The sequence below is a fragment of the Cyphomyrmex costatus genome, unplaced genomic scaffold (genome assembly GCF_001594065.2).
Source record: "Cyphomyrmex costatus isolate MS0001 unplaced genomic scaffold, Ccosl1.0 scaffold20, whole genome shotgun sequence".
In the NCBI taxonomy this organism is placed as follows: Eukaryota; Metazoa; Arthropoda; class Insecta; order Hymenoptera; family Formicidae; genus Cyphomyrmex; species Cyphomyrmex costatus.
The window spans coordinates 813,278-839,818 of NW_017276039.1; the positions used below are offsets into that span (position 1 = coordinate 813,278).

Here is a 26,541-nt window from a genome sequence, read left to right on the forward strand (position 1 = left end):
TTATAAAAAAGATCAGTGGATTAGAGATACACAGAAAAATCGTTGCAACTTTTTCGAGAAAATCACTGTATGTTGAGATCTTCTTAGCTTGCGTTCTTCGACGTCTGTTTTACTACATTATTATATCTGATGTAAAGAAATCTGTGTTTTCTGTGCAATGTGCCAGCGGAATACCCGATGTCAAAAGCATAGTCGTCGCGAAATTGGATGGCAACGTGTAATACCGTCGTCGTAACGAAGTTGCAGCGAAAACTTATATGATAAAGGACTAACAATTTCCATGAAAGAAATGAAAAAGATACGTGTGAAAGCAGTGGATTAGAGATAAGACAGGAGAAGCGCGTTGCAATTTCTTGAGGAATTCCCTTGTATTAAGAAATCTTTTTAGCTCACGTTCTCCGACGTCTTTTTTTACTATACGTTACTATTATACATTCCATATAAATAGATCTGTGTTTTCTGTGTGATATGCAAGCGGAATGCTTGATGTGAAAAGTAGTCGTCGCAAAATTAGATCGACAACGTGTAATACTATCGTAACGAGGTTGCAGTGGAAACTTACATGACAAGGGACTAACAATTTCCATAAAAGCGTCCCAGCGGACAGAGTTACGTGACAATTTCGCGCAAAAGTTTGTCAATAAAATTGCAAATGAAGTTGCAACGTCCTTTTGGCATAATAACGAATCTTACACGGTAAATTATAGGACGCGACAGACTTGGGTTGCGCTTCGTGCCATAAGAGTAAGCATGCGAGTGACAAGAGTCGATGACTGATCGGACGAATCGTTAATCTCGAATTGCTTCATATTTTGTCCGACAGCTAAGTCTATACGCGACCAAATGAAAATAGAAAAAGTGTCTTTATGTATTTATAGCTGGATAAAAGTAGCAAAGTCCGTATGTGATCGTACAGAAGTAGCGAGAGTTTATACACGATCAGACAGCCGCAATTTGTAAATGTCAAGTTTGCTCTTAAATTTCGAATGAAATATTCGAGCTGTCGAATCCAACAGAATGTAAATCGTAAAGTTGCATTATGGTTCTTTATGTTAGAAAAGTTCTCTTTGATTGAAATATTGTCAAAGTATTTACTACCTGGAAAAATCCAGAAAGTTTAAAATGTTTAGGACATTTTTTTTATTTTTAAAAATCAAGAATTTTTATGGAATTTTATTGAAATTTTTTCAGAGAAATTTTTGGAATTTTACTTTGAAATTTTGTTCTGTCGCTTTCTGAAAACATTTCTTTGATCATTTTTTCTTGATAGCACAAAATGTTGACAATAAGTTAACAATAAATAGCGTATCTGTGTGATACATATACCTACATTCTCGCGTATATCTCGCGAATTTAAAAGAACATCAGAATGACAATAGAAGACAGTATTCAGCAGAAAAGAATAGCTCACTGATATTATATTGTAGTAAGTCTTTCTTATACTATTCTATAGGTTTCGCAATTCCAATTGTAGAAAACGGTAGATATAGACCGGTATTCATAGTTGATTCTTACATTTAAGAATGTCTTAAGTACAGTTTTATGATATCATGAAGCAGTCAGAAAGCCGTATTAGCATCTTAAGATACTACTTAAGACGGTCTTGAAATAAGAACGGATTATGAATATCATCCATTAGTCTCGTAACTAAAAAAAGAATTTCAGTCTTTTATTAATTTACTGTAATACTTTGTTTGCGTTACTTGCACTGCATATTTATTTTAAAATACATTAAAAAATTTTCTAATCTTACCTGAAATTTTGAACAAAAATATTTGGAAAATTCGAGAATTCTTATGTATATAAGAATCTCATGATTACATTCATAAGAGAGTATTACAAGAGGAGAAATACTTCGGATAAAAAATCATATTTCACCTCCGAATTCTGTAATTATATGCAATTATCAAGGGATAAACAAAATTCGAAATAATTTCTTGTAGGAGGAGATGGAGGACCGGCCTCGGATCTCGACATTGCTCAACAGCTTGGCGAACTACAGCAACACCATCCCTGCTGCAACTGACCCGGACAAACCGGCCCCGGCCGCCGGAGGCGGAGCACGGATGGGTACCCTCATAGGGGTTTACTTGCCGTGTATCCAGAACATCTTTGGTGTGATCCTCTTTATCCGACTGACATGGGTAGTCGGTACGGCTGGTGCTATTCAGGGCTTCTGCATCGTACTCTGTTGCTGTTGCGTTGTAAGTATTCATTTATAGAGTGCAACTGCATGAGAAATGTAAAACTATGAAGATTCAAACATTTATAATTATACAAAGCCTAAAAATTGTTTTAAAGAAGAAAAATACTTGTTAATACAAGCTAACGGAAGTTGGAAAAATAAAAATTATGTCTATATCTCAAAATAGGAAATTAAAAATAAATAAAAGTGAAAAACTTAGGACAATTGAAACTTCCACGTACACAATCATTCCTTAGTCTCATTTTTACTCATTTTTTAATTATCTGTTTTGAGAATAAATGAGTAGCTCATTTGCAAAAGTAACTCCCCTTTCTTGACATGTTTTCTGGCGGAGAGCTTATATAGTTTTTTTCACTTAAAGTATATTAATAAAATCTTTTTTTAAAATTAAGAAAAATTTATTATTTTAATTAACAAAATGTGTATAGTATGGCATGAAAAACATAATTTCTGTTTATTGAAATATAATGCATTTGACTGCTTTTGTAGCTGAAGGAAGGATTGAACTAATTTTGGGATTGAAATATTGCAAAACTTTTACAAAAACAGTTAAATCTTAGAGTAAATTATTGAATTAAATAGAATTTTTATTATCCTCTCTATTAATAACTAAAATTACATACTACACTGAGAAAAAATATTAAAAAATTTATTTGGAAGGTACAGTATGTTTATTTTATTGAAATAAATCTTTATTTAAATACGGCGAATAAAATTTTATTCCTAATAAATAAACCGCACACACATACACATATTTTATTTTTACAATTAATGTGATATATTTCACAGAAATATATATTTTTTTATCACTGTCAAATGTTTTTATAACCAATAAAAATCGGAAAAAAACGTCACATAGTATTTGCTTGTGAATAATTATACTTTTTTTTACAATATATATTATAAATCAAATTTAGTTGTTTGTCGAAAAAATGCAATGTTGTTTCCTCTTTCATATTTATATCAAATATTTAAATGAAAATGAAATATTGAATACGAAAGAAATATTGGTAAAACAAATTTTATAAAAAAGTAATAAATAAAAAAAGATAATAACTCTAATAGGTTAATCATAGTGTAACAAAATAGGGATTTAATTTTTTTTTACAACTTTAATTACTTTTCTCTCTTGATTTTATATAGTTTGTAATTATTTTTACATAATTTTAAATGTTCAATTCATGTTTACTAAAGTATTAAGGTATCCAAGGATTTTTTTTATTTTTGGACTTAGTCACATTTGCTTTTCAGTTACTCAAGTATACTTTTCATTTTTCCAATCTTATTTAGTTCTTATTGATTATTTTCTTTCTTTATCTGAAATCTAGAAAAATGAGAAGAAACGATAAAGAGGACCAAGTATCACTGACAAATTTTCTAATGAATCTGAAAAATCAATTTTTCTTTGATCAAGATATCAAGGTACTATTAGTGTTTGAGAATCTTAGCAAGACTGCGAAGACGGATAGTTTCTCGCGAATTGAACTGTATAAATCGATTGCAAATAGCTATTCTTCGTGTGCGCAGACGATGCTAACGGCGATTAGTATGAGTGCCATCGCTACTAATGGTGTGGTGCCGGCCGGTGGTTCCTACTTCATGATCTCGAGGAGTTTAGGCCCGGAATTTGGCGGCGCGGTGGGTATGCTGTTTTATACTGGTACCACCTTGGCCGCCGCGATGTACATCATCGGCGCCGTCGAGATCGTCCTCGTGAGTATTGACTAGTTAACGACTTTACATTAATAAGGCCTCCCACTAATCAATTGATCGCGATAATTGACTTATACTTCGAAATAGGAGTGCAAGTATCGCGGTGTTTCATAGTCGTTACTTTAACATTAATTGAGGATTATCAATTATCACGCTTTGATTAATTATGCTTGCAAACTTTGCAATGCAAAGTATCTGGATATGTGAAAGATACATTGTTCATTGTACATAAAATATTACAGCAGACTTTTGATTCCGTAAAACTTACGCCAGACTATACGCGATTCAAGATAGTTTGAAATTTGAAGTTAGTTATTCATATGAGGTATGCAAATAGTGTATAGGTACAGTTGAAAATTTTGTTAAATTTAACACACTTCACGTATCCCAAGTGGCCCACTCACCTTTTATGTTTATCTAACACAAGATGAATATGTTAGGAAATAATTACATAAATATTTTGTAAAAAAATAACACAAAGAAATATTTTTTACTATGCACATTTGGAAAGTTTATCTAAAATTTAACAATTTATTTTTGTTTTAAATAGGTCTGAAATTTTTGTATTAATTTAACACAAGAATATGTTAGAAAGTAACATAAATATTATTTAAAAAGTTAACGCAATGTGATACAGATACAATTTATAACAAATTGTGGAAGTATATTTTTTTTAGTACATTTAACATTTATAATAACACACACATTCTCTCTCATAATTAACACAATATATTTATTTATTTTAGGATTTATACATATTAAAATATGTTATTTTTGTGTTAATTGTCCACTTAGTCATACATTGCATTAAATTAATACTTGAATATATTAAAAATTTAATAAAAAATTTTAACAAAGATCGATTTTGACATGAATTCAAAATATTTTTTACTGTATAAGTGGACACATTTGTCGTTAATGTATTCTTGCTAATTTACTTGTGAGTGTTTTTTCCGACAAAATCAAAGGGTGTAAATTACCATACGAATCGCGTGTAGTCTGACGTAAACTTAACGTGGTTTAAAGGAACGTGCTTTTCTTGACTTTATGAAAATTTCGTTTAGACTTACATGGCGCCGTCGCTCAGCATATTTGGCGACTTCACGAAAGATGCCAACATTATGTACAACAACTTCCGCGTATACGGCTCCGCCTTGCTGATGGTAATGGGCACGATTGTCTTCGTGGGCGTGAAGTTCGTTAACAAGTTCGCCACCGTCGCACTGGCCTGCGTCATTTTATCCATCCTCGCTGTTTACGTGGGGCTCTTCGTAAACTTTAACGGCAACGAGTCTCTAAAGTACTAAACTAATTTACGACGCTAATTTTCGCATTATGTAGTCATTACTGTCGGAATATCGTTGCGATTATAATACTGCAATGATAAGTGATTACAATTATCGTGAAAAATAGATACAAACTGGAAGACGAACGCTTTAAAGAAGAAAGACTTTGTGTTTTAGATTGTGCTTGCTCGGCAGAAGGCTATTAAAGGACATCAACGTTTTAACCGATTGCAATAAAAATTTCAACGGTGTTTTACATAATATTTACTGCAATGGCACGAAATGCGATTCGTATTACTCCGAGAACAATGTTACCATCGTCAACGGTATCCGCGGCTTGGCGAGCGGCGTGTTCCTAGGTGAGAGATTGTAATTAAATATCACACATTGAAAAGGAATAATCATCAGATAAATATCAATCAACGTAACAATAATGAAACTTATAAAACACGCTCTCTGTTCTTTGATGCATAGAGAACGTATGGGACAGTTTCCAAGAGCAGGGTCAATTAATCGCTCACGGATACAACCCGAAAGACATTGATGTCCTGTCGGGATCGAGCTACAACCAAATCCAGGTCGATCTCACCACGACCTTTACTATTCTTATCGGCATATTTTTCCCTTCCGTGACTGGTAAGCAAATTAACTGTAGCATTATATTCATCTTGTTCTTACGATAAGTCTTTATCAAACCTTCTAAAATCTGTAACATAGTTATATACTGACGCTGGGTCTGTAAGACTTATTTAATTTAATTTATGCTAACGAAGAGACACTAATTAATTTCAAGGAACTGAAATAATATAATTCGTATAACAAAGAATGAATACTAAATATATTTTAAAAGAATAATCCAAATTTGTAGATGTAACATAAAGAAAATTAAATTATTTAATATTTTTTATAAAGAGATTTATAATTGAATGAGAGTACAATAGGTCCACTGTCAGCTATAAAGAATTAAATAATTCAATAAAAAAATTTTAATTAATAATTTATTTAAACAATATTTTAATTAAGATCTTTATTTTAATATCTTTATTTTAACGAAATTAATATTCAGGTATTATGGCGGGCTCTAATCGATCCGGTGATCTGGCTGACGCTCAGAAATCCATTCCGATCGGAACAATCTGCGCAATTTTGACGACCTCCACCGTCTATCTGTCTAGCGTCCTCCTATTTGCCGGAACTGTCGACAATCTGCTACTACGTGACAAGTTCGGTCAGAGTATCGGCGGCAAACTGGTAGTGGCAAATATGGCGTGGCCGAATCAGTGGGTGATCCTGATCGGTTCATTTCTGTCCACCTTGGGTGCCGGTCTGCAATCTTTGACAGGAGCACCGCGACTACTACAGGCAATCGCCAAGGATGGCATCATTCCCTTCCTGAAGCCATTCGCTACCAGTTCCAGTCGAGGCGAACCTACTCGTGCTTTGATACTCACTGTGGGAATTTGCCAGTGCGGTATCCTACTTGGCAATGTGGACTACTTGGCACCTCTACTATCCATGTTCTTCCTTATGTGCTACGGCTTTGTCAATCTTGCCTGTGCGCTGCAGACCCTGTTGCGCACGCCAAATTGGCGGCCACGCTTCAAATATTACCATTGGAGCCTGTCGTTCCTCGGCCTGTCGCTGTGCATCGCTATCATGTTCATGACTAGCTGGTACTACGCATTGCTGGCGATGGGTATGGCCGGTTGCATCTACAAATATATCGAATATCGCGGTGCTGAAAAGGAATGGGGTGACGGTATTCGCGGTCTAGCGTTATCTGCTGCCAGGTACTCGCTGCTCAGGCTCGAAGAGGGTCCACCACACACGAAGAATTGGCGTCCACAGATTCTGATCCTCGCCAAACTTACTGATGACTTGGTGCCTAAATATCGCAAGCTCTTCGCATTCGCTAGTCAGCTTAAGGCTGGTAAGGGTCTTACCATTAGTGTCAGCTGTATCGCTGGTGACTATACTCAGAACTCGGGTGAAGCACTAGCGGCCAAGCAGAGCCTCAAGAAAACTGCAGCAGAAGAAAAAGTGAAGGGCTTCGTCGATGTTCTCGTTGCAAAAAATGTTGTTGAAGGGCTGAGCTCACTAATACAAAACACTGGGCTTGGCGGACTAAAACCGAATACAGTGATATTGGGTTGGCCTTATGGTTGGCGACAGTCGGAAGAGGATAGAACCTGGCGAGTCTTCCTGCAGACCGTAAGGAGCGTCTCAGCCGCGAAGATGGCATTGCTAGTGCCTAAAGGCATAAACTTTTTCCCGGACTCTAGCGAGAAGATAATCGGCAATATTGACGTCTGGTGGATTGTGCATGATGGCGGCCTATTAATGCTACTGCCGTTCTTACTGAAACAACATCGTACCTGGAAGAACTGCAAGATGAGAATCTTCACGGTCGCGCAAATGGAGGACAACTCAATACAGATGAAGAAAGATTTAAAGAAGTTCTTGTACGACTTGAGAATTGAGGCAGAAGTTGAGATTGTTGAAATGGTAATTTCATTGTACAATAATCTTGATATAAAGAAAGATTGAATTCCTTAGAGAGTTTAATTTCTTGAAAATGGATAAAAGTGTATAATAATAAAAAATGTGCAATATCGTGATTACTTCAGTAAAGTTATATTCTGTATCTTTGATCTGTTCACAGACAAACACCGACATCTCTGCGTACACATACGAACGTACTTTGATTATGGAGCAAAGAAATCAGATGCTACGCGAATTGCAGCTGAACAAAAAGCAATCACTAGGAGTGGTAAGTGTCGAATTCCAGATAAAGGGGGAAAATTGATTATACTAATATGTACAGGCATATAAAGTTAAGTAACAACAAATGGTGATGGTGATACTGATCGGTGTGTGTCTGTTTGTTACGTGCTCCTCACGGATAAAGGTGCAGGGATTGGTGGACTTCAACGAGGTACCTGCCGAGGAAAAATTACCTCTGGTTTGTCAGATTACCCCCGGAGTTCCATGTATGCCTTTTTCCCATCATTGCTCCATTGCACCAATGATTTTATATTGTAAATTCCTCCTTCATAATATCACGTTAACAATTTCATTCCTATTCCCGTTTAATATCAAAGTGGAAGAAATGACTGTGGATTGCAAATTAATGTTTCACAAGTGTAATGAATTAAATACTTTATTTATGAAATTACAAAATTTTAAAACATATTGTAGAAAATTCGCAAATATTTGATTTCTAAATTGAAATAGTAAAGGATACATTGTGAAAGTAAAATGCTTGAAACTTCTGTTTTACAAATTTAAACTTTTAATTTTTGAAATTAAATATTAATTTGAAAAAATTATTAAATATTATGTTACTTTAGTTAGCGATCACCGGTTTGTTCCTTCCTACCCATGATGTTCTCAGGAACTCCCCGCGTTTCTCAGTTTCAGCTTAATTGGCACGATCGCTTACATAGAGATAGTATTAATTTAATGGCCATAGTGCTTTGACGCTAGATTAGTCACCTCTCAACTGACTGTCTCCTACCACAGGATAAAGTACGTTCTTATTCGCTCAATCGCGTTACCATGATACAGGTACAGGCAATCGTAGATCATCACCACAACGTGGATGCCAAAATACCAACGAAGGTGAGATTCCAAGAGCCGGGTAATCAAAGTACAAACGTAACTGACGACACGAAGCTGATGGAAACCGAATTAAATAACGACGCTACCGCGGAGGCAAACGAAAAGGATGAAGTTAAAGAGAATAACGAAGAGACAAAACTAATTGGCGGCTCGCCCAAGGCGGAGAATAAAGAGAATACGGAGAAGGAAACGAAAGAAGTGGAAGCCAAAGAGGCAGAAAATGACACGTTGGAAAACAAAAATCAAAGTCCAGAGATTAAGAAACCCACCATTACACCGTGAGTATCGTGATTATTTTTCTTGACTTCGGCAATGATATTTTTTAAACAAATAATTCTATAACAGCGACGAGGGTGATGTGAGACGCATGCATACTTCGTTGAAGCTGAATGAAGTAATCCGTAAAATGAGCAGCGAGGCTCAACTGGTTATCCTGAATCTTCCCGGACCGCCGCGAGATACAAAGATGGAGCGTGAATCTAATTGTATCCTTTTTAATCGAATATGCATCGTTTAAAAAAATTATTATTTTGTTGTAAAGATACGAATTATATTGGCCTGCGATGAAAAAAAAATTTGTTTAAGAATTATAGCTAGTTTTTAAATATATTTTTGAATGCTAAATTCATTAGTTATAATTGGCTCACGTCACAATTAAAAAAAAAAAACAAATTTTTTTCTATTTTAGTCACAAGAAAGTATCAATTTTTAGCTTTAAAATGCATTTTGTTTCGATATGATTTTTCGTTTTCATTTTGTATTAAAAACATACATACATTAAAAATAGCTAAAATTGTTAAAGAAATTTTTTTATTTGAGGCCTGTGTTATTAGTCAATATAGTCCAATGAGTAAGAGATAAATTTCGGAGTAAAAAAAACTTACAGTTAATTTACGGAAAAATATAATTAAAAAATTTAAATATATATCATTAAACTTCCTTGACTGCCAAAAATCAGATATGGAATTCCTCGAGGTGCTCACCGAAGGTTTAGAAAGGGTACTGATGGTGCGGGGAAGCGGACGGGAGGTGATCACCATCTACTCGTGAACTAAAGCAACGGGAATTGATGCCGTTGCCTTGCGGAAGCAGAGCTCTAGTTTACTTCTCAGTGACCTAAACGACACTATCTTAAGGAACATACTGCTCTTGTGCCATTGTCTGCGGCAGTCACTTGCGCCGCGCAATCTGAAAGTCGTTAAGGAGAAAAGGATGACGACGACGACGATCGTTCATATCGGACATGGAAAACGAAGTTTTACTGAAGCTGACTTATTATATGAACCGCGACGACCAATCGTCATTCGATGATGAAGCCAAACGCGATGATGCCAAAGGATAGGTTTTTCTTTGAAAGAATTCTGAGCGTAGAACGTGCGAGTTTATGTGTCAGGTATGTACGCGTCAGAAGAGGGTCGCATAGGGCAGCGAGGGCTGCTCAGATTCGAATTCGACAACTTGTCGAGCTTGACCGAGCTCGTCGGACAGAGCTCATTGTGCACCTCTCAGAAAAATTGCCGGTACAAAAAAAAATTGTAGCTCAATGAGACAAGTCCCGAGTAAAACGTCACTTCAATTCAATTTCTTGTAACTGCTAATAACCACGTCTAAAACGGCGTAAAGAATAAAAGTAAGAAAATGGCAAAGAAAAAGGGGGGAAAAAATCAAAATTTGGCTAAGGTCGAAGCATCTACGAAACCACTGCCAGATTACTTTCTAAATGCTTCGCGTTTAACCAAAGACGCGAGAGGCTCATTTTTCTACATGCATTGTCGTTAATAGGGAAAGAATAAAAGTAGGTACGTATATAATTTTATTGCTTGATATAGGTGAATCTAGAGTAGCCTAGGATAGTGTGCCGACTTTTATTATGGTTATATATATATATATAATATATGTGTATTTGATAATAGAGAAAGACGACGAGTATGTCGCGAGTATTATTGCATTTCCTTCGGGGATTGAGACCCCGCTCTTTTTTCCAGTCTCGCGCGGAAATCTTTACGTACATACACACACGCAGGATATACAGACACATATTCGTACACATTCGCGCGCGTTTGTATCGTCTTTAAAGGCCTATCAGTCCAAGATGCCACTACCACTTAATCGATAACACCAAGTGAAGTTGAATCCTGACACGAGAAGTGTAATCCAAAAGACTCAATGCCAAAAATACGCGGCGATCTTACCGAATTTCATCGAAAAAAACATATATATATATATATAGCGCTAGCGCGTGTATAAAATAATTCTAATCGCATTAAATGTCGTATGCATGTCACGTTTTACGCGTAGCCCCGTTTCCGGCTGCGCTTCATTTAGATAGGCCTTCTCTAATATATATAATTGATCAGCGAGTGCGCAAAATAATCACGCCTTTCTCAGTTTCTTCGACTTCACTAGCAAATCGACGCGTTTTTATTGAATTACCTAACGTCTTGACGAGATGTAATTTTTATTAAATTATCTAACGAGAATAAATTAAATTCTTCACCGACGTTAAGAAAGAAGACAGAAAGATTAATCTAATATAAATCATGCTCGTCTCTAAAACTAAAGCTATTTAAATTAAAGAATTAATTTTAATTTTTAAATTATCGATCTGACATTAACTGCTTTTTACCACTGACATAAAACTTCATTTGAATCGTTTTTATTCTTAAAACGATCAAGTTTTATTTGAATTTTCTGACTATCAAAATGACGTTAAATTTTATTTAACGTCAAATGATTCTTGGGATTTTCTTTAACAAAAAAAATCTCGACGAAGGAACTGAGAAAGAGATAATTATGGGACTAGCGTTCAATGTGTAATATTTATCGATTACTTAATATTACTTAATCAGTGTCCGTAAGTTAAATTGTGCTAAGAATTACGCGGAATTGCGCAGCACGATTTGTCAAATTTCTGTAAAAGTTTTTGCAACTAGCAAAACAATCAAGATGATGAAAACAGTCATTTTGACTGTATGAGATGTAACGAAACTATCGAGCCTTTTCGATCAGATATTAGTAAAACGATTATTTCAAAATCATGAAAATGATAACTCTTGAAATAACTCGCAGAATTTAGGCAAGTTTAATTTTAAGGGTTCGTAATACAGATAATGATTTTCTATTTTTTTTTATTTTATTAAATATTTAATTTCAAAAAGTATACTTGCCGTTAGAAATTAAAATATTACAATATACAATAAATGAAATCTCACTTGAATTTTCACTGATTGTCAGGGAAATTTAACGCCATTTGGGAAGAAATAAAAGCGCGATAGTTTCAGATGCATTTTTGTATATTGTATATATACATATGTATGTACATTCACATTGTTCATTGTAAAGTACATGCACTGTCCTATAATACCCGTAGTTAGCGAAAAAGAAGAGAAAAGGAGAAGTGAAAACATTGATTATACCATATGAAAGTGTATTAAAAAACGGGTGTGCGCGAACCGACATCGCTAACCCGCTAGTGACAAGTAGACAAAGAAGAATATTTAAATTAACGGGGGAGAAGAGATTCCTGTAATACATATATCCCGCGCGTTTAAATTGTTTTACTTTTGTCGTCGTAACTCCGACGTGGTTCGAATTACGTCGAATGCCCTAAAGCGAGAAGAAAGAAAAGAGGCGGTCGTATCAGTAAGGAATATTTCAAGATTTGATCCTTGACTTCACGAAAACGATCATCGAAAGTGTAGCGAAATTTCCGTCTTGAAGCCAGTTCAATGGATACATGCAAGCAATATATATCTTCACACCGATTGCATCACGACGAACGAGTATCTGAAGCAAAACTGAATATATAGGAACTCTAAATGTATAGGAACCACATACTTACATATGCATTATCTTCCTCTCTCCCTATAAAAATATATATATATATATATAAGAAATGTACTTTATAATTTTATTACGTTACTTATCGATTGCATATATTTTATGTGTACTTATCTTACTCGATAGGTATTGGCACTGCATAGTTTATATGAGACATGTTGACATTATGAGAAAGTTTATCGCGTATATACTCGAGTCGAACTGTTGCCGGATAAAGCCCTCTACACACGTTGTACATAAATATATAAGTAAAAGAAAAAAAAAACGGAAAAAAGTAAAACGATCGTGTGTTTATTGTAAAAGATTTAAAGAGAAATAAAGGAGGGAAAAAGAATAGGAAAGTAAAAAAAAAAAGGAGAGGATCCTTTACACAGATCGAACAGTATTGCAGTGTTCTGCTGCCGCTTTAATATTTTACTATGTCGTATTTACTTTAAATGCACAATGACCACATGGCACACAATGCGTACGTCTAATATATATATATATAGAATACATATATATTTAGCCGATGAGAATGAAAATGGTGCGAGGCAAGAATTAGAGAATAATTCTGAATCGGCGGTCTGGCCATACCGCGATGCTCCGCTCTCCTTAGTTTAATAGCGAAATTTGATAGAGTATAAAAGCGACTTACACCGCATTCATTCTATTCGGCTGATAATGCGTGTTATCAGCAGCAAAAGATGCACTCGGCATCCTCGATTTACGTTCGCTTTGCGGAAACAGAATGGTACTTGAAACGCGTTCTCCATCTCCGTTACCAAGAGTAACTCTTTGTAATTGCATCTCGTAGAAGATAGATCGCAAAAGACTGAATAAGCGAACTGTGACGAAAACACAGTGAGACACGTATGCGACCCATTGTGAATAGATAAAAAATATGCGCACAATACTTTGGCTATAAAGGAGTTCCCATTGCTGCAAAATAGAAGATAAGATAGTTATTTCAGATGGCACGTAAAAGCGAGAATCGAACCGCGAATGCAACTACTTCGTCTTACTCGTTGATCAATGGAGAATGTCTAAATGCTATTAGAGATTTGTTCTGTTTCTGCAGTATATTTCGAACAGAAATGCAGTTTAACTTTCGACTACAGCAACGGGTTATTTGAACTCAAAGTGAAAAATTTTAGACACTACTGATACAATTTGTATGATTGCTATTATGAGGTTCTAAATTGTAAGTAAAAAATTTTGAACCTTTCTCTATCAATCGTTGTAAGACGAAGGTTCACTGGTAATCCGTACTTCAATCAGAACGCTTTAAAACTTAGATGTAGTTTTTATAGCTGTAGTTGAAGATTAATACTGATTAATGTTTAATACTGGAAGTTACTTATTTTAAGTATTAAAAGTACTGAGCAACAAAATAAGTAATTAATCACTACCTTCCACTATTAAATTTCTGTAAAAGGATGACACGAAGCGCGAGAATATTCTTTCTTCCAAAGAATACGCAAAATTATTCGATCATCGAAAATTCTCGGTCATCAGACAATGTTTTTAAAATATTTTTAATATTTATTTTATACTAAACATATAAATATTAAAAATATATTTTTAAAAAATTGTCTGCTGTTTGGGTCCAGGATTGACTGCGAGATATTCTCGTCTTTGCAGAGTATATCTTTGGAAAGTATTCCCAGAGTACTTTCCGAAGAATATTCTCTTCGAAGAATAATCTGAATATTTCCGAGACGCTTTTCTCGGTAAAAGTTCTTTTGAGAAGTATTTTCGTGCGCGTCCTTGGACGTGAATCACGGGTGACGGGAGTGCACTCTGCTGTCAACGACTTAATAATCGTAATACCTACGGGCTTGGCATTTGTCGGGATATAGTGCGGCGTTTTGCGGCGCGTTCCATTTAAAATGGGGCCGCGCCCTGGATTTAAATCACCTCTAGGCTGTGAGATGCGAGCTAAGCAGCGGACAAACTTGCTCGAAACCTCAATCATATGTGTCAAATCAAGTATAAATCTACTTTTAATGTATATCGTATAACCAATTAAAAAAAAAAAGAAGGAAACCTTTTACCAAAGCTCCCCTGACGGGAGAATACACTTGACTTAGTTCTCTCACTCCAAAAACTGCGACGATTTCTTTCTACCCTTTGGGACTCGAATAAAGAGATATATTTATTGACTCCCACATGGGAAAGAGAAAAGAGAAATAAAATATTGATATATATATAGAGAAATAAAGGTGTTATTAAATATACATACAGAGCGGACCTGAGGCGAGAATATGGAAGTCGACGAGAGTAACGTGTCCTCGAATTTGTGGCAATTCTTTTTTTTCCTTAGCACATTAAGTATTTTGATTTAAGTATCTATCTTACTTGAGCATACCTTATTATTTAAATTTGCACATTAAAACAAATAAGACTTTGTGTCACTTGCATCTTTAATATCGAACGTACTTAGTACTCTCGATTTTAAATATCTATGTACTTATACGGTTGAAGTATTCATTAAGGAAGATTTAATCCCAAATTCGTCGACACATCCCGCCTCTTTTGGTCCACATTATATATATTATAAATATATATGTATACTATATGTATACAAGGTGTCTGCTTTCTCTTGACAATAGATATATTATATGTATTGCAATGAATGAAATTAAAGAAGTGCGTTTTAGAGAAGCGAACGAGAGGCAGCTATGCCGACAAAGAGATGTGATTTCGAAAAGATCAAATGAATACTGCGTACCGATGATATAATTGTATATTATTTAATTTGCGTGCGACGAACGAAAACTGATATACGTCATTTCGTCGAGTTCGTCGTATTGTACCTCGTGTGCGTTTTAGTTTACTTTTAATTAGCCACTTAAAGTACGGCGAAACGCCGCTCGTAACTGACGTTAGGAGGAAGTAAAATACGGTTGCGAGACACCCTGTACACACATACGAGATACGAGATAATATATTTGTAGATACAGATTTTAGTCACATCTGGATAGTATATAGAGTCAATACTGTGAAAAACGCCTGTAAAACTTACTTACCTATACCCTCTAGCTAATAGATAATGACACTTGTAATTGATTTTCGAAAAACAAAGTATATGAATGAACAAATATACTGCGAGAGAGTCGATTAAATAAATAAATGATATACCTATGACTAAACGTATCGATTTATATCATCGTCATTTCCCGAATCGTGAATTTAATTTAATTTCACAAAGTCTACTTTTGATTTAATTTTATTTGATGATGTGTCTACTTATTTATTATTACATTTCCTCTAATATTTTTTATACGATTATCGTCTTGATATTCTCTTTTTTCTTAGAAGAAAGATATCACTTCATATACATATCTATATACAATATACATAGATATATATGATTTTATATACATAATTCGTTTAATTCTTAATTAAAAGTTTGATGTTATCATATAATTCATTATCTTTAATATGTTTTTATATAATAAAAAATTATTAATTCCATTCAAGTTAATAAAATAACATTATATATTTCTTGATAAATTAACCACCATAATGTAAGCGTCTCTAACAACGAAGTTCACTTCGAACGACTCGCGATCAACGGACAAACGGTTATGAAGAAGAGGCTTGGTAATCAGGATAAAGCGAGAAACACTCTTTTGCATACCGCATAAAGCATGTGCATAAGGAATTTCATTGGCCCATTTTCTTATGCATGAGTCAATGGATTAATCAAATTCTTTATACACATGCTTTATGCGTTATGAGTTCCGAAGAACCACCCGACCGATGCGGACGCGTTTCGGATCGGGTGCTCTTCTTGTATATTTTTGAAAGTGTTGCCGACTTTAACTGTGCGTTGACATCCTCGTTGATGTGTGTCCGTGGGTGACTCGGCTCGGTCGTCCGTCCTGACGCGCGTTAATGCGGCGTGACGACGTCGTAGACAAACGGAACCTGGGCCAACTAAATCACGAAGAAGAAGACGTCGTAGCTGCAGGCGCCCGGTGTTCGTTCGGGTCGCGCCATTTTCGCGGGCATTGCATCATCTTCTTTATTTCCAAAACTCTTTTTGACTTTTGTTACTCGCCGCCTTTGGCGGCAGCTTTTTGATATTGGCCAGTATCGTCCCAGTTAGGAATTGTGGACGGGGCCATTAAACCAAGATTGATTGATTAACACCGCAAGCAAGACGAGCACCAGCATTGCCAGTTGTTTTTGACAACTCATGGCCACCTTGGCCCAAATCGTCCGGATCAGCATGAATCACAAGAGTTTGTCCAATAACACTGTGTGTTCCATTAAGCTGAATTATAAGGCCTCTGTACACGGTCAGTAATACTGTCAGTATCAATGAATATTGACAATATTATTGATTGTGTGTGGTTAATATTAATGGATTGACGTAGAATACTGACGATGATTTGGACTTAAATACATGCTTTTTCCTTAAGATCCATAGATAATAATATACGTCAAATCACGTCAAACTGAAGTGAAATATTATCAATAATACCTGATCGTATAAGATTATAAAAATTAATGTATACTGTCAGTAATACTGATCAGTATAAAAAAGTACTACTAGTGTCACTATTAGTGCAATATGCAGAAGTAAATTCGCAAAAAAAAAATAAGATATAAAAAAATTTTGATTAAAAATACGAAATGATTAAAATAATTGATTAAAACCGATTTTTTAATTCAAATTTGTATTAAAATAATTTCCGCAAGTGCGGGAATGCGATTACTGTAGATTGCACTACTCCCAGTAGTGATACTATGTGCTTTCCAGCAAGGACAGAATCAGACACTGTGTAACACAGAGAATCATTTCATTCTCGTTTAACGTAGGCAAACAACAGGGATGCAATGATTCACTGTGTTACACAGTGTCTACTTGTGTCGTAGTTGGAAAGCAGCCACTATTAGTGCCACTAGTAGTAAATTTAATACTGCACTTCTATACTTATAATACTGACTCAGTATTATTGACCGTGTAGGGAGGCCTTAACTTTTGCTACACCATCAGTACCAGCTTCCACATTTCCTAAATCATTGGTGTTATCGCCAAATTCATGAACATGAAGATCATATAGCTCTTTCTGCAAACCAGAAATCTGTCCAGATATCTTGACCGTATTTGAACCTTCCGCTTGTTCAAAATACACGGTCCCTTTAATAGGCTCTCCCTGAAGGACACGGACTGCCTTAATCGTTATTATATCACGAATGTATTCCAATCTATTTAAGCTTGCCCGAATGAAATATTGACAACGTTGACGATGAACTGCACAATAACTCACGATTTACACGAGAATTAAATAATCAAAAACTGCTGTATCGCGTCGGCTGGTACGCTTACAATAATTAAGTTAATCGTAAAATTGATCAAAGTCACTCTAAATTTTTTATGTACGTGCATTATTTATTTCATTGTATTCCATTGTATTTTTTATCCATTTAAAAAGACCAGGTTCTTCATCCAAGATGGCGCAAATTGAAACTTCCTGCGACCTCTTGCCTCTTGTATATACGTACGTACTACGTAGTATGAATGTGATGTAATACAGCATATATAAGCAGAGCTAAAACTAACCTCACTGTCAGTTTGGATTTGAACAGGTTTAGAGAATTGGTGTTTGTAAGAGATTCTGGATTATACGTAATCATCAAAAGACATCATGTCACGGTACGATATTTTTTTTTATTGTATTTATCAAATCTTGTATCCCGTAATATACAAAATTATACGATAGGTCAAGAATGAGCAAGAACTCAGATGTTTAGATGCATTAATTTTTATCCACCAGGAACTTTGATATTAAAACTTCAGATTCTTATTTGTCACAAAAGAACTTGTCATGAAAAGCAGTTAGATTTCATTTCATTTATTTGCACAAATTCTTATTTTGTGCAAAATTATGAGGTTAATGTCTCATAGAGTTCTGTCAATGACAGTTCTTTTATAAAAAAGAAATGATATGTTTTCGTAATTGTTCACAGTTAATAATATAGCTTTAAATAACTATTATTGTAATTTAGTGTAATTTGTTGTAATTTACTTTTTAGAGTACCAGTTGTCCCAGATAATTCAGCTACGCTGGGGGATAGACCTATGACTATAGCGCGTCGTATGGTACGTGACAGAGAACGAATGCTAGGAATGACCGACGAGGAGCGGGCATGGAGAAAGAAATGGTTAGACGCTCAGAAACTCGCGCCTGAAGAACCGGTGTATCCCAAGGGTTACTACGAACAGATGTACAATCCAATCAGAAGATTCTACAAAGCACCTATGAACAAATTCGAGAATATGTTGACACCAACTATAGTAATAACAAGAAAGATTTAGTTGATAATCCACTAAATATAAAGCAACATTACACAAACATAAATGATTCAATAACATAAATATAACAGAAATGTATTATAAAATAATGACAAAAATCTGAATTTTTAAATATAAGCATTTTGAGTATTCAAGATGATTTGTGTAAAGTTACATTACGATGCAAAAATTAATTATTTTGTATATAAATAAAATATTTATTTGTTCTAAATTTTTATAACTATAATTGATGATCACAATGAAACTGTCATAAGTCATTTATTTGAATATTTAAAGTATTTATATAAAAAATATTAGATTTTTGTTATTATTTAAAAAATTTTAATTTAGAACAATAAAAGTAGTAACAATTAAAGTAAATAAACTATTGAAATGCGTTCAATAAAAATGAAATATATACACACTAGTGACACAAAAAAAGATTAATAATTCCTGCTTTTTTACAGGGTAGAACTCCAGCGGCCATAACGCGACACTTAATAAGCAAAGTAACGATGGCTGTTTTTGCACTTTATGCGACCTATTATTATATGAAATATAATAGAATGGTAACTACGACAAAAATATATTTTAACATACTAAATGCAATGTTATATTTAATAGAAATGTCATGTATATTGTATGTATTATTTGGTTCTTTTAGGACTGGATGAGAAACGGTGGGTGGAAAATCACAGTATCTAGACAAAAAATGTACCCTGACACCAAGGACTTAAACGTTTTATACAGAACGAAAGGCAATCAATTCTTCGTAAATGGTTTCGACAAATCTCCTATATAAACCTTACAGATATGTTATCTTCTTTGTATAGTTGCTATTTGATAAACATCGTTAAATGTTCCTAAAAGGAACAAACACGATGTTATTAATAAATATCATTAGTAATAAATTATTAATGTTAATTTTGCTTATAAGACTTATATTTAAACCTCCGATTTATTGTTTCAAGAAACAATTTCATTTGTGCATTGCGAATTTTCAAAATTCAAGTTATTTATATTTTAATTTATCTTACCCCTTTACCAATATTTCAACAGAATGTGCCATTTATCAGATATCACGAGAATAATATTATATATTAAACTTTATAATATGAATGAAATCTTTCAAACTTCATAGATTATATGAATATCTCTTGCAATGTTTCTCGGCTGTATGCTATGTACAAAAATTATTTAATATTTATCTCGTGAAAATTTTCTCAGAATTTTTATATTAATTGAAGTTAGTAAGACTGCATAATATTTGAAAAAACAGCTTGAACTTTTTCAGATTTTATAGGATTTTATCATAAATTATAGAATGAGAAATCTTGAAGTCTTAAAATACTTTTAGAATTTATATGAAGTATTCTAAAAAAAGATGTAGATTTTTTTGACAGTTTCGAAAACTATTGCATTTTATATAAAAAAAATCTAAAGAATTGTATAGGAAATTATAAATTTATTTAAAAATTCTAAAAAATTACATGAAAAATTTTATCACTCGTATTTCTTATTAAATCAATTGTGGATTATATAATTTATAATGCAAGTAGTATAATTTTAATCACATGAATAAAACACTTTTCTGTTATTTGGTGTGTAAAACACATTATAGACATAACTCAGTGAATTATACATATAATTCAAAATTTTGTTATAATTCTGCCAATTGAATTATCTGCCAAAGATCGCCCTGCTCCGATCAGCTGTTTCAGACAAAAGGATCACACGTGATCAAAATTGACGAGTCGTCCCGCGGTCCCGAACCAAAGCATTACTGTCTACACATCCCATTGTCTACATGAGTTTCTAAAGAGCAAAAAAGTTAACAAAATATGTATATACTTATTTAACAATTATTCTATTCTAAATAAATCATAATCCATGTGGACAGTGAGATGTGTAGACAGTAAATACTTTGGTTCGGGGCGGCGTAGCCGCCCCGAACGAAAAGAAATAACATATCCTATCCGCTTGGGGCCTAATCGCCTAGAATTACAGCCTAGAGACTAGATAGTATCCACTTGCAATATTTCTAACCTATTTTAAATTTCATACATTTTAAATTTCGTTCCTATTGGACCGAAATGTAACGAGACGCATGCGCATAAGATCGAAATGCATGCAGAAGATGGCATTTGTAGGGCTGTGACAGATTTCCTAACCTCAATCGTCGGCAATTCGCGAGGCAGAGCGACGCTTATTTCTGCCAGATTCTTTCGTTTTATGTAAAAACGCGTCGAATAAGTATAATTTAACCGATTTTGATTGGTTATTTTCCATTGCATCTTTACCCTCTGCAAAATGGCTGAGACTCCTTTGAGTTTGGGCGAGAAGACATTTATTATTCATGGAGTTGATGTGAGTGCATTCAATAGCGTTTATGTTCACGTGCAATTGTTTCCTAAGATCCGGTGCATTTATTATTTTCGAACACTAACTGTTGCCACTGATCTATTAGTCGCCAAGTTTCTGATAATTTCAGATTATTAGATATAGATAAAAATTAATGCTCTCTTTGAAGAACATTTTTTTACTTATATTTTATACTCAACAACTAAATCTCTGGAACTTTTGACATACATTATATGTTGTGATAATTGATTTATTAATTTCAGCTTGATCTCAGAAATGATGGTCGATCCAAGTTTCAGTATCGTCCTATCGAGATCGAAACCAAGCTGATGAAACATACCCATGGATCAGCGAGATTACGCATAGGCAACATTACAGATGTATTAGTCAGTGTAAAACTTGAAATTGACGTACCATATTCTGAAAGACCAGATGAAGGCAAATTGGAATTTTTTGTAGACTGGTACACATACACTTTGGACTTATAGTTTAGATTAACATCGAGCTTACTTTGAATATCTTTTCCAGTTCTGCTAACGCTACACCGGCATTCGAGGGCAAAGGCGGAGATGATTTGGCTACTGAAATTAGCAATATCCTTTCCATGGCTTACCAGACACCAGACGCCTTTAATTTGAAGCAACTGTGTATAATACCTCATCAGAAATGTTGGAAAATGTATGTGGACATTTTGGTAAGTACTTTTGGCACAATATAGTATCCTGTTCTATTTAGCTGAATTTCTTCAATGTGGACAGGAAAAGAGGAAAGATATAAATCATACAAGAAATTCAGCTGAAGAGAACAAATTTAAAATTGAGTTTAAAATTCTGTTACCTTTTATTCACCTTTTCAGATCCTTCAATGCGGTGGAAATTTATTCGATGCTGTAGGTGCTGCAGTGAAGGCAGCATTGTATAATACTGAAATTCCAAAAGTGATCACAGCCATACTCGATGGTGGAGAACCAGATATTCAGGTATCAGACGATCCTTACGACTGCATTAAACTGGACGTTACAAATTATCCAGTAGTACTAACAGTATGCAAGGTATGCAATAATTCTTAGTCAGTTTTAAAATAAATTAATTATGATAACACACACACACACACACACACACACACACACACACACACACACACACACACACACACACACACACACACACACACACACACACACACACACACACACACACACACACACACACACACACACACACATATATATATTTATCTAAGAAACAATAAGGAAACACATTTACTGCTTAAGATATTTCTATTAAAAAATTCAGTCTCTCTTTGTAATTTTTTATTAATTACTTTGTACAGTTTCGGCAATTAAAATTCAATGTTTAATTAATAAAAATGTTAATTGCTACGCTGAAAAATAGTGAACATTTTCTTTAACAGATTGGAGACAACTTTGTGATAGATCCAACGTCGGAAGAAGAATCTTGCAGTACCGTTAGTATCCTTATGTCCGTGATGCCGAACGGCAAGGTGACGTCTGTAGTCAAACTGGGATACGGCAGCTTGTTGCCTACCACCTTGATTAACATGTTGCAGGTGATAATAGTTTTTATATGTGTTAATTATTGTATACTGTGGTTAAAAGCAAATTTTATGGAATTTGTTTTTGACTCTGGAATTTTGGTTTTACAGATTGGAAAAGATATCAGTTTCAAGCTAAACGAAGCTCTTATGAAGGGATTGGAAGAGGAAAACAAGCTCGGTCCAACAAAACCCATATTTGGATTTCTTAGATAACAGTGCGCGATACGTTGTTATGGATTTTGAAAAATACAAATATATTTTTTTCAAATTCTTAGTTGTGGACTTATTAGACTGCGCAGTATTTCTCGCTATTTGGTTGTAATTGTTACGACGCGACATTTCTCAAACTCTAACAAATAGCATTTTTTATATTTAAAAAATTTTAAGACAGCAATGAGAATAAGATTGCAAAATAAAGTATCAATATCATAGTTTCAATAGCACTATTGAATATAGTGTGACAATATTTAATTTAATTGTGGAAATTATGTATGTGTGTGCGTGCGATTTTATAGAGCATATGAATTTGAAAATTAGACTTTGGAAGAAAATCCTCATAAAGCGACATGAAAGATATGTGTATGCATAGAGTAATCAGTCAAATAAACGATACCAGAGTCATGTGTATAAGTTTCAACATACACACACGCACACATAACTGTACTATTCTTTTTTAATAATAATTGTCCCATCTTCTGTAATTCGGGAAAATACATAAAAGTCTCTTAAAACTTCAATAATTTTGAACTCTGAAATTTAGCGGCGCTCATTTATCGATTCCACGGCATTTTCTTTCTTTTATTCTTTTTACATAGAAAACTCACGTCGCGCTTTATCCGAGGCGTGTTCAACTGTTTGTACTTTAATTGTTAACATTGGCCTCCACTCGCTTTGATTACATCTTGACAGGCGGATTATTGAGTGCTCGATAATCAAAGTCGATAAATGACACGCGCGCGATGAAGTCGGCTCCAGTGAATGTACAGAAAGTAATACGTTTCTCGTCCACAAGAATTAACGTTGAGAAAAATAATTTCTGACGCGATTATTTCAATAATCGGCACTCTGTTTTACAGTAGGATAAGAATACTGTCGTATAAATATCCTCCATGAAGTCAGTTCGTTATAATATGGGCAGGGAAGCAGAAAAATTCGCACGAAGCTCGAGCTATGATAACGAAATCCGTTGTTTCATTTCTTCTCATATTTTTTTTTTCAACGATTCCTTAAATAGAGTGGCTATTACAATGATTATGTTGAAAGTAGTGCTGAAAGTAGTGAAAGATATCTTTTCTTTTAGTTTCTTATAAATATTCTGTTCTTATACACAGTAGCGTTTTTCTTCCTCTTATGAATTTGTTAATAGTTTGTACAGAGGTCCTAGCGTAAGTAATTCTTACAAGATAATAGAATCGTTCTCTAATATGTAATCGTGTGTGTAGTTACAAGTTCGTTAACGCGTATGTATATATGTATATATAGATCGAAAATCGGATATCCGATTTTAGCAGCGGTGACATCGTCGAGCGACATATAGGAACCTTCCTTTCACACACACATTCTCTCTTTTTCTTTCTCTCTGGCTCTTTTTCGCAACTTGAAAACAATTGAACTTGATGAGGACTAAATATCGCATTTTTGCATGGTTATCAACGCGAAATTAACTTCTCGCATGTAAAACAACGTTGGATACGAATGCATTTGTTATTGCATCATGCAGCGTATTTAAGTCGGAATCTTTGATTAGTTTGATTACCATAAATAAATTATAGAACGCCAGTCAATTTTTATGAATAAAAACAAATTGGATATCGATCTCGAGAGTTTTTAATTTTTAATTCACAATGAGAAATAAGCATTTTTAAAATTTTATATGTTAATTGTGATTTAAATAAAGAAAGATATCATTTATTTTTCTTAATTGTTTATTGCAAGTATTGACTTAGATAAATATAAATAAGAAAAAATTAACGAGTGTTAAAACGTTATATAATTTAAAACATGAGTTCATATTAAACGCAATTTATACAGAGAAAAACACTTGTTTTTTTTTTTTGTAATTCTCATTGTTCCTCGCAAACTGGTTCGCAAATATTACGTTGGATAAATAGAAATGAGGAAAAAATAACAAATGTTGAATCAGTTTGAAACATGAATTTATATAATGAATATCTTTACGTTTAAAACAATAATTGTCATAAAATTTTTGCTCCTAAAGAATAGAAACTGTTCGTGTACTTTAAAAAATACGATAAAAATGACTCAAATACGTCGCTTACGTATCTAAATATTCGCGGGTTGCAAGCACAGCTTGCGTGTTAGATCCAAGATCTATAACGGAGAAGAATCATTTACAAGGCCATGCATTTACGCATAATCTGTGAAAGTTCATTTCTTTGAAATTGTTACTTCTTTTTTTCACTCCGGCATCCCCTCGTCGTTTCTATTACATTTTTATATACTACCGTCGAAGCTTATTTAATAAGTAACAAATCAGGATCGCGATAACGTGGAACGCTATATCGCCTCCCTTTTCTAATAACAAACTAAACTTAAACTACGCTAACAAGTGAACTCGCGAATTACTATCATCGAGACGTTGTATCATTAACACGCTGATTCCAGGCGGAATAAAGATACCTCGGATTAGAAAAATTGGTGAAGCCATTAGAGAGTCGCGATAAATTTAAAGAGCGCGATATCATCGAGAAAATAAGAATTCTTTTTTAAATAACGCTGTAGAAATCGCGATAGTGTGCAATGTGGTAATCAACGTGTCAATTATCTGCTATAATTCAAGCTTAGACAAACCTAAATCTCGTATCTCTCAAAGCGATCGCTTTACGAAGGTCAATCGCTATTCTAAATCGCAATTTATCAACAATTATTACGAAATTATCAATGACGGTAATTGCGTATATCTCCGAGGAGGAAATATTTAAGCATAATCTCAAAAATCAGTTTTGTCAGTTCCTTAAGTACGTTAAAGCTACGTTATTTACGAATTGATAATTCGCGCGCATGTACATAAATATATGAATATGTATTCATATATTGCAGCGAGTCTCGGAAGAAATGTGCTCGACGACATTGAAATGCAGTCAACATTTTTTAGTTGACTGAACTTTGGTCTCTTTTTTTGATTTGCAGCATTAAATAATTTTGGCGCGACTGGGCTCCTAAATAATAAATATCTCTCTGTTAAAATTCACCGATCGTCGGCCGTGCAACACGATTTATGTATATTATTGAAGGTATGTACAGTTTCTCGAAGCCTAATTCGCCAAAATTCTTTAACTTTCGACGACACATAATTAACGATTTCGAGGTTTCAAACGAGGTACGCGACTTCTAACAAGATATCTTCTATATAGATACAGTAACCCATTTTAATGAATGCTGTAAAATATTTCCTAGATTGAAAGCGAAATACATGCATGCTTTGTATTTTATTTGCTTCGATAGGAATATTATTATGTGGAGCAAAAAAAAATAAGTGTCCCGATCATTTAATGCGAAATATTTCACTGCATTAATTACAACGGGACGACTTCTTTTTTATTTATAGATAATTGTATATGTATACGCATATGTATATTTATATCTAATTTATATCTGTGTAATTGTATGTATATACTTATATTTGCATTTGTCTTTGTATTTATATA

At 34.1% G+C, this 26,541-nt stretch overlaps 3 protein-coding genes across 4 annotated transcripts in view; 2 read left to right on the forward strand and 1 right to left on the reverse strand.

The window, feature by feature from the left end:
- Positions 1-10,935, forward strand: part of kcc (solute carrier family 12 member kcc) — a 93,782-nt gene extending 82,847 nt beyond the window's left edge. The window contains exons 4-14 of the mRNA XM_018538986.1: positions 1,944-2,204; positions 3,734-3,919; positions 4,984-5,219; positions 5,383-5,564; positions 5,680-5,841; positions 6,272-7,710; positions 7,868-7,975; positions 8,114-8,167; positions 8,773-9,104; positions 9,172-9,311; positions 9,785-10,935. Coding sequence (XP_018394488.1) covers positions 1,944-2,204; positions 3,734-3,919; positions 4,984-5,219; positions 5,383-5,564; positions 5,680-5,841; positions 6,272-7,710; positions 7,868-7,975; positions 8,114-8,167; positions 8,773-9,104; positions 9,172-9,311; positions 9,785-9,876 — 3,192 coding nt within the window. The 3' untranslated portion in view covers positions 9,877-10,935. The remainder of the gene's footprint in view (positions 1-1,943; positions 2,205-3,733; positions 3,920-4,983; positions 5,220-5,382; positions 5,565-5,679; positions 5,842-6,271; positions 7,711-7,867; positions 7,976-8,113; positions 8,168-8,772; positions 9,105-9,171; positions 9,312-9,784) is intronic.
- A 5,845-nt stretch (positions 10,936-16,780) lies between these two features.
- LOC108773236 (superoxide dismutase [Cu-Zn]-like) lies at positions 16,781-18,307 on the reverse strand. Its single transcript, XM_018538980.1, has 3 exons — positions 18,290-18,307; positions 17,621-17,834; positions 16,781-16,965 (listed from the first exon to the last, which is right to left on the reverse strand). The coding sequence occupies exons 1-3, from the start codon at positions 18,305-18,307 to the stop codon at positions 16,781-16,783; spliced, it is 417 nt and encodes a 138-aa protein (XP_018394482.1).
- On the forward strand, positions 18,193-24,657 carry Rrp42 (exosome complex component Rrp42). 2 transcript variants are annotated; one of them, XM_018538995.1, is made up of 8 exons: positions 18,193-18,316; positions 18,697-18,958; positions 19,423-19,524; positions 21,580-21,779; positions 21,845-22,010; positions 22,173-22,367; positions 22,730-22,885; positions 22,982-24,657. In XM_018538995.1, the coding sequence occupies exons 1-8, from the start codon at positions 18,309-18,311 to the stop codon at positions 23,084-23,086; spliced, it is 1,194 nt and encodes a 397-aa protein (XP_018394497.1). In that variant the 5' UTR covers positions 18,193-18,308; the 3' UTR covers positions 23,087-24,657. The 2 variants fall into 2 exon arrangements, with proteins under 2 accessions (XP_018394497.1, XP_018394496.1); XM_018538994.1 differs by lacking the exons at positions 18,193-18,316; positions 18,697-18,958; positions 19,423-19,524 and adding an exon at positions 21,113-21,322 and having other exon boundaries at positions 22,730-24,657.
- The last annotated feature ends 1,884 nt before the right edge of the window (positions 24,658-26,541 follow it).

Bases quoted from the DNA above. Each gene is read 5' to 3' on its own strand.
- LOC108773236 (XM_018538980.1), bottom strand. The intron at 16,966-17,620 runs GTCAATAATACT...TGATACTGACAG, and splicing joins AGTTAAGGCCTCCCTACACG to TATTACTGACCGTGTACAGA.
- Rrp42 (XM_018538995.1), top strand. The intron at 19,525-21,579 runs GTAACTACGACA...TATTAATTTCAG, and splicing joins ATATGAAATATAATAGAATG to CTTGATCTCAGAAATGATGG. The intron at 22,886-22,981 runs GTGATAATAGTT...TTGGTTTTACAG, and splicing joins CCTTGATTAACATGTTGCAG to ATTGGAAAAGATATCAGTTT.